This window comes from Rhinopithecus bieti, unplaced genomic scaffold (assembly GCF_001698545.2).
Source record: "Rhinopithecus bieti isolate Rb0 unplaced genomic scaffold, ASM169854v2 scaffold_77291, whole genome shotgun sequence".
Lineage (NCBI taxonomy): Eukaryota > Metazoa > Chordata > Mammalia > Primates > Cercopithecidae > Rhinopithecus > Rhinopithecus bieti.
In genome coordinates, this window is record NW_016829743.1 from 868,797 (window position 1) to 883,943 (window position 15,147).

The 15,147-nt window shown below is 44.6% G+C and overlaps 1 protein-coding gene across 2 annotated transcripts in view; it reads left to right on the top strand.

The window, feature by feature from the left end:
• Positions 1 to 13,897, top strand: part of KCNJ10 (potassium inwardly rectifying channel subfamily J member 10) — a 32,753-nt gene extending 18,856 nt beyond the window's left edge. For both annotated transcript variants that reach the window (XM_017864860.1, XM_017864861.1), the window contains exon 2: positions 8,835 to 13,897. In XM_017864860.1, coding sequence (XP_017720349.1) covers positions 8,835 to 9,974 — 1,140 coding nt within the window. In that variant the 3' untranslated portion in view covers positions 9,975 to 13,897. The remainder of the gene's footprint in view (positions 1 to 8,834) is intronic.
• Positions 13,898 to 15,147: the final 1,250 nt, after the last annotated feature.

The following is a 15,147-nucleotide window of genomic DNA, read 5'->3' on the forward strand; positions in this document are numbered from 1 at the left end:
TCCCTGAACCGAACATTTGCAAGAGGAAATACTCCACAGTCAAAAACAGAAATCATCTAGTGAGTCTAAGGAAGAATGACCAGCAGGCTAGGCCGGGCGCTGTAGCTCACGCCTGTAATCCCAGCACTTTGGGAGGCCGAGGCAGGTAGATCACGATGTCAAGAAATCGAGACCATCCTGGCCAACATGGTGGCCAGCTGGCTGGCTGGGCATGGTGGTTCATGCCTGTAATTCCAGCTACTCAGGAGGCTGAGGCAGAAGAATCGCTTGAACCCGGGAGGTGGAGGTTGCAGTGAGCTGAGATTGCGTCACTGCACTTCAGCCTGGAGACAGAGTGAGACTCCATAAAAAAAGAAAAAAAAAAAAAAAAAAAAAAAGAGAAGAGAAAAGACAAGACCAGCAGGCTAGAGTACCATGGAGGAAGCCAAGGTTCTGCACCTGACCCTGGCCCTGCAGCTGGCCATGAAGGAACCCACAGGGGCTGGCCACAAAGCAGGAGGGTGTTGAGGGGTCAGAGCACATCACTGCTTTCCCAGTGTGTCCTATTAAGATCTTTCATGTGCTCCCAACGCTTCAACCAAAATGAATGGATCCTTATTTCCTGGGTAGCCCTGGATTTCCTCATTTTTCCCAACCCTGTTCCTTTGCACTAGATGTCAGTTTTCCCTTCACAAGCTCTTCTTGCACTTCACTGACACCTTTTTTTATGGCACTTATCACTTCCTGCCTGTTTTACAGTTGTCTCCTTTATTAGATTGCAAGGTCTTCACAGAAAGAATCTACATCTGATCCATCTCCATAATTCCATTGCCTTGTTTAGAATTTGGCACCCAGTAATTGCTGGAAAAAAAATGTTTACTGAGGTTGGGCATGATGACTCATGCTTGTAACCTCAGCATTTAGGGAGGCCAAGATGGGAGGATGGCTTGAGCCCAGGAGTTTGAGACAAGCCTGGGCAACATAGTGGGATCCCATCTCTACCAAAAAAAAAAAAAAAGTTAGCTGGGGCATGGTGGTGTGCACCTGTAGTCCCAGCTACTCAGGAGGATGAGGTAGTAGAATCACTTGAGCCCAGGAGGTGGAGGCTGCAGTGAGCCATGATCATGCCACTGCATTCCAGCTTCGGTGACAGAGTGAGACCAAGTTTTAACAACAACAACAACAACAACAACAACAACAACAACAACAAAGTGTTTATTGTATAAATGAACAAAAACACAACTCAAACTGAATGTGGTGGGCAACATTAATACAGATAAAAACATTTGGTTTCTTTGCATACTTATTAGTGTTGATAATTAGTTATCTGGGGTTTCCATGTGTACAAGGAAAAAAGAAAAACATTATTAAAAAATCAAGAGAAGATACAAACGAGAAGGGGGAATGAGAAGTCCTCAGAGTGAGAGGTTCTGGACCAGAGTGAAGTTCCATCCATTCTACCTAAGACAAGAACTTCCACATCTCCTTGGCCCGGTGATGATGGAGTTAGTTAGATTGGCCGCTATGGCTGGAGTGGGTTGGGGTCTCCCCTACTCTTAACAAAATCATAAAATACTTCTTGAGCACTTACTATGTGTCATACATTGTACTAATCTTTAGGATAACACAATCTTTAGGATATATATGTGTGTGTGTGTATATATGTATATGTGTGTGTGTGTGTGTGTGTGTGTATATATATATATACACACACATAAAATGCTGGATCCTTCTTTCAATGACCTTATTTGTAGTAGAATGCAAATGATGCATCATGTACTAAGAGAGGTGCCATTACAGGTATAGATGGATATAGATATACATATATGGAAACTCAGAAAAGGGAGGCATTACTTAAGGTTGTAGGAATCAGAGAAGGCTTCATGGAAGAGGGGTTATTTGAACTGGACTCTGAAAGATAAGACTTGGATAGGTAAAGACAAGGAGGAAGGGGAGCTCAGGAAGAAAGTGCAGGATCATGGAAGGCAGGAAAGCATGAGTGTGCACAGCAGGGAGCAGGGAGTGGTTGGTTTGCTTGCAGCAAGAAGTGTGCCATAGCAGAGAAGTGGTCAGACATAAGGCTGGAAAGCAGGTTCAGAAGCAGACTGTGGAAGGCCTTACATGCCAGCCTGGGTTTGGCCTGTCTTTGATAGATAATAGGAAGACATCAAAATGTTTTGAGCTAGAGAAAGAACTAAGACAATTATAGTAAAATGAAAAGTGGATGGATTTGGGAGATGGGACCTGAGCATGAATCTAATTCCACAGTTTACTGAGTCACACCATCTCTCTGAGCCTCAGTTTCCTCATTCATAAAACAAGAATTATAATCTTAATATCTTATAGGAATGCCATGAAAATAAAATGTGAAAGTGTTTTCGAAAGTACTGCATAAATGTTCATTGATTCCTGATCAGAAGTGTATTTGAGGAAGAGAAACCCAGGAGCAATGTAGGATGGATTTGAGGAAAGAAAGAACGGAGACACAAGATGAGGAGGATGCTGATGCAGTGATTATGCCACAAGGCATTAGGACTTGAAGACAATGGAATGAAGGGGAGGAGGCACAAATAATAAATCCACAGCACATGGCACTAGATAAATGTTGAGTTGAGGCAAGAAGACAGTTTGAGATGATCCTGGCTTTAAGTGTGGGTAATGGGTAGGATGATGGTCCCTTTAACTATTTTAGGAACCAAAATAGAGCAGCAAGTAGGAGAAGAAAGGATTTGTTTACATTTGGAAGTGAATGCATTTAGTATTCATATCCCAAAGCTCCTTCCACTCAACTTGCTCTTGCAACAGAGAAAACAGACAGCACTTTCCCTGTGGGTGCAGCTTTTCCCCTCCTCCTGCACCTGCTGCCCCTGGGAGGGGGTTGAAGCATCTTTTCTAGTCACCTAATTTAGCATAATCAACTCCAAAGCTCTGTAGCAATTTACAAAGCTCATTCTCTCCCCAACCCCCTGCAAATGGAGCAGTTGACCCAGAAGAGAGGAGGGACTGATATCTTGGGCTTTTATTTTCTTACCTTCTGAAAACAGGATTGTAAGCATCTGCAGCATTAGCAAAGCCTGTGTAAACTTGGGTCCCCTCGCACTCTGAAGTGGCTCCTCCTGAAGGTCTGTGTGAACTAGGTGTCTCCTGTGAGGCAGATAAAACTGCAGCCCTCAGGGGGACCTTGGCCTGTCCAGATCAGGCTTTCAGTCATTCTCTTACTATTTCTTAACAAACTATACTAGGCACTGGGGAAAGAGATGAAAGGCAGAGTCAGTGGTATTAAATTAGGAGCACAAAGATGGTAAACAATGATAAATAAACCATCTCAAAACACTATAATGCTTCAAAATAGGAATATGTGCAAGAGGGCCAGGTGCGGTGGCTCACACCTGTAATCCCAGCACTTTGGGAGGCCAAGGTGGGCAGATCACTTAAGTCCAGGAGTTCGAGACCAGCCTGGGCAACATGGCAAAACCCCGTCTCTACTAAAAGTACAAAAATTAGCTGGGCATGGTGGCCCGTGCCTATAGTCCCAGCTACTCAGGAGGATGAGGTGGGAGAACTGCTTGAGTCCAGGAGGCAGAGGTTGCAGCGAGGCGAGATTGCACCACTGTACTTCTGCACTTCAGGCTGGGTGACACAGTGAGATCCCATCTGGAAAAAAGAAAAAAAAAAAAAAAAGAATATGTACAAGAGCAAGCATAGTAAAGTAAACCCATTCTGGGGCAGGGATGGGAGGGACAGAGAAGATGAATTTTTTTTTTTTTTGAGAGTCAGGGAAGGCATCAAAGGGGGTAATTAACACTTGAGTCGAGTTCTCAAAGAAAAGGACATCGATCATCAGGTAGGCACAGAGCAGGGCAGTGCAGAAGCAGGTCCAAAGGTAGAAAGGATTAGGTAGTGAGGCTCTTCACTTCAGGGGGCCTGTGAAAGATTGTCAGGGGTAAAGTCAGAAGCAGGCAGAGACCAAATCATGAATGCTGTGCTGAGAGGCTACAGAGAAAAAAGATAAAGCACTTTCCCTGCGGGCGCAGCTTTTCTCTTTCCCCTGCACCTGCTGCCCCCGGGAGGGGTTGAAGCATCCTTTCTAGTCAGAGGTGTATTTGAGGAAGAGAAACCCAGGAGCAAAGTAGCAAAAAGCAAAGGGGAGCCACAGATCAAGTTCTTGAGAGTCACAAGAACAACAGTGTCCTTACTCAAGAAAGGCCCTGATAAATCCATGTATTATCCTGGAGAATAAATGACTCTCAAGTAAAATAAATGAGTGCTCAGGCAAAAAATGACAGCTCCAGGAAGAACTTCCAGGGGTAGCAGTAAGTGGGAGTGGTACTTGTTGAGGGAACCTGCTGATCATCACTGTGGCTATGACTGGCCTTTGTTTTAGGGAAAGGATCACCAGTTCTTAGAGGAGAAAGAAGGTGAATGTCTCTGTATCTGTCTCTTTGGCCACTCAGAGGCTGGTCTTCAGAATTCTGTCTCTGGTATTTGGCTGGCTGGGATTGTTTTGGGAAATAGCACCCTCTAGAGGAAACAGTATGTTTTATTTTGCGGGGGTGCCGGGGGTGGTGGGCTGCACAACAAATGATTTCCAGAGCTTTGGCTTGCTTGCTTCCCCAGGGGCCCGGGCAGCTTAAGGGTGGAGTGTAGCTGATTGTTTATCCGCTTCTGACTCTGGCCACCGCAGAGAACAAAGCTGCCTGGCTGTGGGAGGTGGCACAACAGCTGGGAGCAGCAGATAACAGCTGGAGGTGGCAGATATAAAGGCTGGCAACCACAGGCACAACAGCTGGAGGTGGCAATCACAACAGCCAGAGGCAACAAAGAGGCTAGCAGTGGCCGAAATCTACAGTGCCCATGAGTCTAGAGCCTTAACCCTGGGTTGTGTGGTCTTACATACAGGGTACCGTAGTGGCATCTGCTGAGAGCATGAGGTCCATGAGAATGAACCTGGGGCACACAAAAGCAGTTGCTACAATTAAAAAGTTCTGGACCAGGAGCTGGGAGACCTGGATTCTTTTTCCAACTTTACCACTAACCTACTTGGGGCAAAGCTCTCTGAGCCTTAGTTTCTATGGTGCCTTTCCTACCTACCTCATGGTGTAAGGATCAAACTGTACATTTTACAAACTTTAAAGTGAGAAGGAATTATAGACTAATATTTTGGGAATGATAAGCAAGGCTTTTCTTGGGCCCTAAGAGCTTCCATTCTCCAAGATATGTACAATCTCTCCTCAACATAAACAAAGCCAGGACTCCAGTTAAGGATCCCTGAATGTCACCACAGAAAGTGCAGGGGTAGAAGTGGGGCAGAGAAGGCAGGCATCCTGACCCACCATGAGTACAGACAGAAGCTTGAAGACAGTCTTTCAATCTCCCCTCCAAAGCTTTTATCTCCACCATAGGATCTATGCAAAGTGCTTGTCCAAAGTGCCTTCCTGATTGTTACAATGCTCTTTATAATGTCAGTTTGCAATCTTTCTCCCTGCAGTATGAACTCACTGACTGTTCCTCTTGGAGCTCAAAGAACAAGTCCAAGCCTTTGATCACATGACAGCCCTTCAAACCAAATATTTGCACACATCCATTATAGCCTTCTGATGGTCTCTTCTTCTGAATGAACTTCCCTATTTCCTTCAACTATTTCTTACGTGATCTGGTTCTGAATCCTCTCATATCCTGAGTGTTCCTTGATGCTGGATACTGCAGGTGTGGGATGAACAGAGTAGAGTAGAATCAACTACTTTTTTATTCTAGAGACTTCAGTTCAACTAAAGTAGCTTAAGATTAGTTTGCTTTTTTGGCAATCAAAACACATGCATAACTCATATTGGATTATTTTCTGCTAATATGTTTAACTTTTTTATATTGTTCTGCTTTGCTAAATCACATCTTCTCAATCCGGAACTTGCTCAGGTAATTTTTGGACCCAAGTACATTATCCAGCACTTAACATTTTTGTTAGACTTGGCCTACTTATTTGACTCCTTTTGGATCCTAATTCTGCCCGAGCTCTTGCATTTGCTATCTGTCCCAGCTTTCTGTCAGGCATATAATTGATGGCCATAGCATTCTATAGTTTTGAATGAAGTTCATGTTAAGAATATTGAATAGGGCAAGGCCAAAGATGAAGCTCTCTGGTGTATCAATAGAAAATGAATTCCAGGCTATCATGGTCCACTCACCAGTACCACCGATTTTTAAAGTCACCGAATTAGATTAGCATTCTCTTCATTTTTCTTTATCTTATCCCCAGGTCATAATGAGAAATCTTGTCAAAAATCTGAAGTTTAGGTACACGTTCTCTGTTGCACTTCTTCGATTTGTCAATTTAGTAGCCTTATCATAAAAGAAAATTAGGTTATTATTATTCTTGAGACAGAGTCTCACTCTGTTGTCCAGGCTACAGTGTAGTGGCATGGTGATAACCCACTGCAGCCTCCATCTCCAGGGCTCAAGTGATCCTCCTGCCTCAGCCTCTAAGTAGCTGGGAGTATAGGTGTGTGCTACCATACCCAGCTAATTTTTAAAAATTTTTGCTGATATGGGGTCTTGCTGTTTCCCAGGATGGTTTTGAACTTCTGACCTCAAGCGATCCTCCTGCCTCAGCCTCTCAGAGTGCTGGGATTACAGGCATGAGCCACCACACTCAGCCAAAATTAGGCTATTTTGATGTGACTTGTTCTTAGTAAATCCACACTGGGTCCTATTGATAAATTCCTTTCCCCCATCCTGCCCAAGTACTCATAATCTTAATATTCCATTCTAGAATCTTACCTAGGAGCAATATCTTACCTGTTTGTTTGTAGTTTGTGAAAGGTACTTCATTTTTCTTTTTGAAATTAAAACTATGTTCATTCATCTCCAATTTTACAGCATGTTCTCTGTTCCCTAATATTCCTCAAAATCTCTTATAGGAGTTTACATCTTTTTTTCAAGGGTTTGAGGATCAAATGAGAAGGTATTCTAATGTGTGAATTCTAAAATGGTATACAGATACAGGCAGTATGGTTGTTATGTTATTATTACTACTACTGAGTACTAAATACGGCTTTGTTTAGGCTTGAAATACAAATTCTTCAAACTTCAGAGTTGCAGAGCTTCCTTTTTGTTCCAAAGCAGCCAAGGATATAGGGGAGTGAACGACATCCAGATCCGGTTGAATAGTCTCACATGAACAGAAGTTCCAAATGACCTGTGGGCTGGTAAATTGGGCATCCTTGTTGCCTCTGATCATTCTTCGGGTTCTCATCCATTGGTGATCTCCAATTCAGTGCCTACCTGGTTGGGCATATGGTCAAGCCAAATAATTTGAAGTTTTCCATGGGTAAGGTCATGGGGAAAACAGAGGTGGGAGGTAGGGTGGGCAGTGTGAAGAATCATAAAATGCAATGGTTCAGACGTTTTTGAATGGAGAATGTAATGAGCCTCTCCAAGAAGGGCCAAACTCCCCAGAGATCACCCTGCTCCACAGAAGATCTGGCTATCAGATCCAGGGTCCAAGGGCTCAAGTGATTAAAATTCTTTCTGTGCTGGAAAAGTACAAGTTACTGTTTGAACAAGGGTGCCAGGCACCTTGTATTAAGTGAATGGTCTCCTATTTCAGTGGCTTGCCCCACTTTCTGCTATCAGAACAAATAGCAATCCTGAATTTGAGCCTGTGCAGATATAGCTGCTAGTTAATGTACACCCCTAGCTCTTCTACTTCACTCCGTCAAAACAATTTTGCCACCCACAATCTGGCATTTCTGCCAGTCCTTGAGAAAATGTCCCAGTGCTGCCAGGAAGTTTCAACATGTTGTTTCTCCTCCACCACTGCTTATTTCTTTTTGTTCAAATCCCATCTGTACTCTTCCTAACACTGCCCTAGACTGTAACTCAGACCAAATTTCCCCAGATAATGCAAACAGATGATGATGACGATAAAAAATGAAATGGTCTAGGTGCTTAGAGAGCATCTTGAAGGGTAAAAGAATGGGTAGTTTCTGCTATTCTCTGAACCAGATGAATATCTTAGTATCACCAGTGGGTATTGGCTTGGGGGTAGAGCAGAGAATGAAGAAATTAAGGGTGTGTATGTGTGTGTGTGTGTGTGTGTGTGTGTGTGTGTGTGTGTGCGTGTGTGTGTTAAGGGGGATTGGTCCAGACGGATTTCAACAGGATAGCTTGTCTTGCTTCATAGCCATTCATGAGGGTGGGGAGGGATCCTATTTCAAAATTAGAGATCTTCGGAGTACTGGTTTTGTGGTGAAGGCTCTCATTAGTCTCAGCCTCACCTTCAAGGAACTGTGAAGCTACTACTCTTTCCTTTCTGCCTCTCTTCCTCTAAGAATTACAAATATCAGACTGTATTGCACTTATTTGCTTACCAAATAGGCATCTTTCTCACTAGGCTGTGAGTTCTTGGAGAGCAGAATGATATCATTTTATTTTATTTTATTTTTTTATTTTTTTGAGATGGAGTCTCGCTCTGTCACCCAGGCTGGAGTGCGGTGGCACGATGTCAGCTCACTGTAACCTCTGTCTCCCGGGTTCAAGCGATTCTCCTGCCTCGGCCTCCCAAGTAGCTGGGACTACAGGCTCATGCCACCATGCCCAGCTAATTTTTGTATTTTTAGTAGAGACAGGGTTTTGCCATGTTGGCCAGGCTGGTCTTGAACTCGTGACCTCCGGTGATCTGCCCGCCTCGGCCCCTGCACAGTGCCTGGCACATAGCAAGTGCTCAAAAAATATTTGGTAATACAAGAACACATAAGTGACACCCAAATGAATGTTAATTCCTCCCTCCCTTGGGGTGGGGGTTAGGAGTCAGCTGGATTTCTACGATAACCTCCATTATGCTCTCTTGCTCCCTCCAGATGACGTCAGTTGCCAAGGTGTATTACAGTCAGACCACTCAGACAGAAAGCCGGCCCCTAATGGGCCCAGGGATACGACGGCGGAGAGTCCTGACAAAAGATGGTCGCAGCAATGTGAGAATGGAGCACATTGCCGACAAGCGCTTCCTCTACCTCAAGGACCTGTGGACAACCTTCATTGACATGCAGTGGCGCTACAAGCTTCTGCTCTTCTCTGCGACCTTTGCAGGCACATGGTTCCTCTTTGGCGTGGTGTGGTATTTGGTAGCTGTGGCACATGGGGACCTGCTGGAGCTGGACCCCCCGGCCAACCACACCCCCTGTGTGGTACAGGTGCACACACTCACTGGAGCCTTCCTCTTTTCCCTTGAATCCCAAACCACCATTGGCTATGGCTTCCGCTACATCAGTGAGGAATGTCCACTGGCCATTGTGCTTCTTATTGCCCAGCTGGTGCTCACCACCATCCTGGAAATCTTCATCACAGGTACCTTCCTGGCGAAGATTGCCCGGCCCAAGAAGCGGGCTGAGACCATTCGTTTCAGCCAGCATGCAGTTGTGGCCTCCCACAATGGGAAGCCCTGCCTCATGATCCGAGTTGCCAACATGCGCAAGAGCCTCCTCATTGGTTGCCAGGTGACAGGAAAACTGCTTCAGACCCACCAAACCAAGGAGGGGGAGAACATCCGGCTCAACCAGGTCAATGTGACTTTCCAAGTAGACACGGCCTCTGACAGCCCCTTCCTTATTCTACCCCTTACCTTCTATCATGTGGTAGATGAGACCAGTCCCTTGAAAGATCTCCCTCTTCGCAGTGGTGAGGGTGACTTCGAGCTGGTGCTGATCCTAAGTGGGACAGTGGAGTCCACCAGTGCCACCTGTCAGGTGCGCACTTCCTACTTGCCAGAGGAGATCCTTTGGGGCTACGAGTTCACACCTGCCATCTCACTGTCAGCCAGTGGTAAATACATAGCTGACTTCAGTCTTTTTGACCAAGTTGTGAAAGTGGCCTCTCCTAGTGGCCTCCGTGACAGCACTGTACACTACGGAGACCCTGAAAAGCTCAAGCTGGAGGAGTCATTAAGGGAGCAAGCTGAGAAGGAGGGCAGTGCCCTTAGTGTGCGCATCAGCAACGTCTGATGACCTGTTCCCACTCCCCCATTCCTCTGGTCTCTTTTCCTCTCTTTCAATGCCCTGGTAAGGAATACTATGCGGATTTACTGGAGATCCTCCGAAGCACCCATCCTCCACCCCCTCTTCTTTAACCCAGTGGCCTGTTGGTAGCTTAGGCCAACTGGAGTCCAGGTTTCCCTCCCACTGTCCCCTTTCCACTCCTCCCGCTTCTGCCCCAATACATATACCTCCCTTAAGCCAGGATGGGGGAAAGAGAGGGATTAGGCTGAAGTGGCTTAGAAGGCCTCAGCCATGCTTGGATACTCACATTAGGAGGATCATGTGGTTGGACGGACAGACTCCCCCCACCTCCCGCCAACACCATGAAGTTTGGTGACTTGAGGCTGGAGCTCCCTCTGCTACCTTTCCATCTAGCAAGTTCCCAAAGGCAAGACTCTCTCTGATGGTCATTTTGTGGTCTGTGCTTTCAGAAATACAGGTATCTGATAGCAATGTATCCTAGGGTTTCTACCAACCTCTGTTGAAAGAAGCCAGGGTTTGCCACCATGAAGCTGATTTCTGCTGGTGACTTCTGACCATAACCTAGAATCATGGTCACCACTATTTTTACTCTACAGTTTGTCAAGTGAACACTCTCAGGATACCCAGTTCCTTCATAGCCTGTTCTCAGAGAATTGGAGTTGGCCCAAGAAACATAAACATATAACCACCCATATCTATCCTGGATTCTGAACTCTTTAATTTGGAGTGACTAACACAAGTTGTTGTCTAAACCTTTAAACCTATCTTCCAGGCAGCCCAGAGAAGATCTGTTTCCCTGTGTCCTGTGAATGGAAGGACACAAGCCAATATGTTCCTTTGAAAAGAGTCCAGTACCAAGGCCCCATGGAAAGGCCTGAAAATAATATTCCAGATTACATTGTACCTGACTTCTCTTCTTCCTTTCCTGCCCAGCCTAGATCCTTCTTCCTTAACCCCAACTCTTTGGGAGAAGGGAGGGAAAATGCAAGGGCCTTCCTCTCTTAACACAGATGCTCAAGTAAAACTAGATTCACAGGGCACAGATTCCCCAGAAAGTTAACCCAATCTCACCATGAGGGATGGGTAAATTCTCAGATTTCCAAACTGCTGTACAGTGCCTCTGAGAATTGGTGATGCTTTGTTAAGGTTTGGGCAGAAGCAGAACTCTGTGGCTGGCAGCCACTATTCTCAGTTACACCTCCCAGTGCCCTTCTGAAAAGTGCCAGCTATTTCATTAGGCAGTGTTGGAAGGAGAGGAAATTATACCCGCTGATCAAATATCCATGGCTTCCCTCAGCCATTCCTGAGACTTGGTATAAAATGAAGAAAATCAGTGTCATCTCTGCTCTCCTCTACCATGAGGCCATTTTCAGGCAAGTTAAAAAGCAGACTTTAAGAGATCAGACACAGCCTATTCCTTGTTCCCTGGTGGGGTCTGTGGTAAGGGTCAGGGAAGGGCATATAAGCACCAGAGCTTTATCCAAAGCCCCAAATCCCTGGAGTGCTTTCTGGTCTCACTTTGGTACCAAGGAAGCCCCACATAGTGGTACTGCATAGTCCCGCTATGAATCAAGTGGCAGTTTATTTAAGGTGGTCTCAGCCAATTGTTACAAGCTACAGAATATATACATGCATCTATGTACAGAGCCTTGCAGAGAAACACAAAATTTTGAGGCTAGACCCATGATCGCCACCTACTATAATTGCACAAGGTCTTGTTATATTAATCTCTCCTTGAACTCAACTAACTATATCTTGAAAATGAAGACCCTTCAGTGTCCATCTACTGTAAACCCCACCATTACCTTCTAGTTGGCATAAAAACAAGAACCACAAAAACTTGAAAAATCTGAAACAGAGAACAGAAGGCCAAGAGTCAGCTTCTGCATTCTCAACTTTATTCAACATTAGACTTACCTGATTTCTTCTGTGTGTAGGGACAAGATGTACTGCTGTGTGAGTGTGTGTGTGTGTGTGTGTGTGTGTGTGTATCTGTACCTTCTTATCCATTGGCAAGTTAACCTCCATCTGGTTTATTTTGCTATGCTATGCTTCCTTCCTGAAGGTATTACATTCTTCCCATTCCCCTGCTATCCTAAGCCCCCAGACTCAAGCCTCTAGACTCTTGGATGACAAACTGAGAAGGAAACATTTTCTGACTTACCCTTTTGGAATCTCCTCCGTTATTATCCCAGGCTTTGCTTTAAGTTGCACTTTAAATCACACCATCCTATTAATGCAATCTGGCATCTTCTCCCATAAGCCCCCCACAGGGAACAACTACCCCCAACCTTAACTCTAAATCATTCTTTAGACTACAGCCTGTCTCCTCTGACCTGAAATCCTCTTTTAGGCAATAGGCCGAGTTTCAGAAGCAGCCAGGTCTGGTGAGAAATGGGCCCCCATACCAACCGTGGACTTGGAATATCAGGACAGTAGTAGGCACAGCTGTAAAAAGGGGAGATTTCAGAAGACGGGCAAAACAACTGATGGGGGAAGATATCTGGGGTGTGAAGATGAGAAAAAAATGATGCTGAGGGACCTAGTGAAATCAATGAAACTCTTGAGTCTTGCTTAGGCTCACAAATAAGAAGTGGGGAGGCTTGGGAAATTAGGGTATGACACATACGAAAGGTTTATCTAAGAAGAAAGAAACAGAGATAATATATATATAGAAAGATGTATATAGATGTATATATGCCCAAATATATTGAATGTACAGAAGGGAAATATTCAGAGACTTTAGCATTGGGGGCAGATATCTTGGCCTGGTTATGGGGTAGGACACCCAGATTTTTAGACTTACAATCAGTGGTCCAGGTTTCAACATGGAAGTGAGATAGCTGATGAAGGCTTTCAAGTCTGGAAATGGGAAAGGGAGGGGTAGAAGTTCCTTTTCAGAAATAAAGAGGCATTCATGAAGGCTTTTGTTGAATCCTCTGCTACTGACAGGACCAGGAAGAGAGGAACTCGGAGGACAATAGGGAGGGGAAATCTTGGAAAATCTACCACTTAAACACTGTTGTGCCCCCATCCGCAGCAGCGTCCTGCCACTGTAGAGCCTTTTTAAAATAAATAAAATAAAATAAAATAAAATAAAATAAAATAAAATAAAGCACCCTTTTGTTTCCCTTTCATGAAGTACAGTGTATTTCCCTGTCTTCCACAGGGGTGGGAGCTGCTATTTATTGTTCTAGCCCCTGAAATTCAACTCAGGAGCTGAACACCTTGGTGTATGGGAGGCACTAATGGGAAGCCTCAACCCTCGAATCCAAATGTCAGGACTAATAGCTCTTTGGCCCAAGATCTCCCAAGGTCGAGGCCCAGCCTTTTGTGTGGCTGCAAGCAGCCCAAAGAGAAAGCTATGGATTCCAGAAGAGTTCCAATCTTGGAATTTGGGTGTGGAGGGTGATGCTTTGGTTTTGATGCTTCTGAATGAAAACAAGTAGGGTTACCAGCGGCTCTAAGGGATGGTGAAGTTCCCATGAGAAGCTTCCAAAACCTCTGCAATGTGCTTCACCCCATTATTCCCCCAACCCCTGTCAGCCTAATAAAATCATCCAGGAGTTTCCCTATAAGGTCTGAGCAGATAAAGGAAGCCAGTTATACTATTGCTACAAGTCCGGGACACTGTGCCCTCCCCACGGCTGCTCTCCTGGTCCTTTACTCTTGCTAGCTAACCTAGTTCACTTGTACAGTAACACACTACCTTTGCTGGAAAGTTAGCATGGGCTCAGTAATGGCCAACTCTACTGACGCAGAAGTATTTAGGCATGGTTCTTCTATTCATTGCACTAAGAACTAAACCAGGTCAAATTTACCTAGGAAAAAAAGGTGTGTAAGATTTGTTTTGTTTTTGTCTGTTAAGAATAAGCTACTAAATAAAATGGATGACTCTTTGGTTGTCACTCTAGCTTCTTTTAGAAATCTAAACCAATACTGTCAAGGCCTGAACTCATAGGCCTACCCATGAGCATGGAGGGTTGAATTAGGCTGTGCTGGAAGAACTTCTGACTTCATGGCCAAGCCCCTTCTGTTTAATTTTTCTCTCATGCTTTAGCGAGTTCCTTTCACATTCGGTTTTCATGGGACAATACTGAAAAAGCATTAAGACCCAAGAGTATGAAAATTGGCTCAGCTTAATCCATAAAAGTCAAGTTGCTTTGGATCCTGGGCATTGTCCCTTTTGGCCAGTGATCACAAGCCCAATTTCCCTTCCATGCTACCATGTAGTCTTGTTGCCAGTTTTCCTTATATATCCTCAAGGTTCTTTGTAAGCTTATTCCTTCAATCACTAGGCATTTCTTCCCCCAAATCTCAAAGAAATGGATTTCTCTTCTATCCTTGTCTGTCAGTAGCCTGAGAAAGATCTGGTTGTTAACATCCAGCTCTGAATTTTCTCTGATGAGAGGCAAAAGACCCTACAGTCACTGACTCTTGTTCCCCAGAAGTGGAAGGAGAGAGAGAGGAGGAAGGAGAAAATTGGGTCTCTTATCATGATCAATAAATACTTAAGTACAACATTTAGGAAATACTAGGAATGAATCCTAAGACATATGAGATATTTAAGATATAGGACATGTATAGTTCCCAAAAGGCATAAAAGGTTGAAGAAACCTACAAACTTGTAAGGAAACAGAAATAAAACAAGTAGCATACAAATATAACAAAAGGCAATATAGCAGGTACCATGTACTAATGTCAGATATGACATTAGCAGAATGTTCCCAAAAGAGCGAGATCTCTGTGGGAAATATTTCACAGGAACAGGAACTAGGCAAGGGAAGGTACCAATCTAACAGGTTTGGTTAGAATACATTAAGATTCAAGAAAAATCAGCAAATGCTGAGTCCCTATTATGTGGAAGGTATCATTCAGCTAACAAAGAAATACAAGACATGATGCATGAATCATGGGATATACAGTCATGGTGCTTTCCACCTGTTATTCCTTCTGTGGAACTCTCCCCACTGCCTGCCAACTTCCAACTTTCTTTCTTTTTTTTTTTTTTTTTTGAGACGGAGTCTTGCTCTGTCGCCCAGGCTGGAGTGAGTGCAGTGGCGCGATCTCAGCTTACTGCAACCTCCGCCCTCGGGTTCAAGTGACTCTCCTGCCTCAGCCTCCTGAGTAGCTGGGACTCCAGGCACATGCCAACACG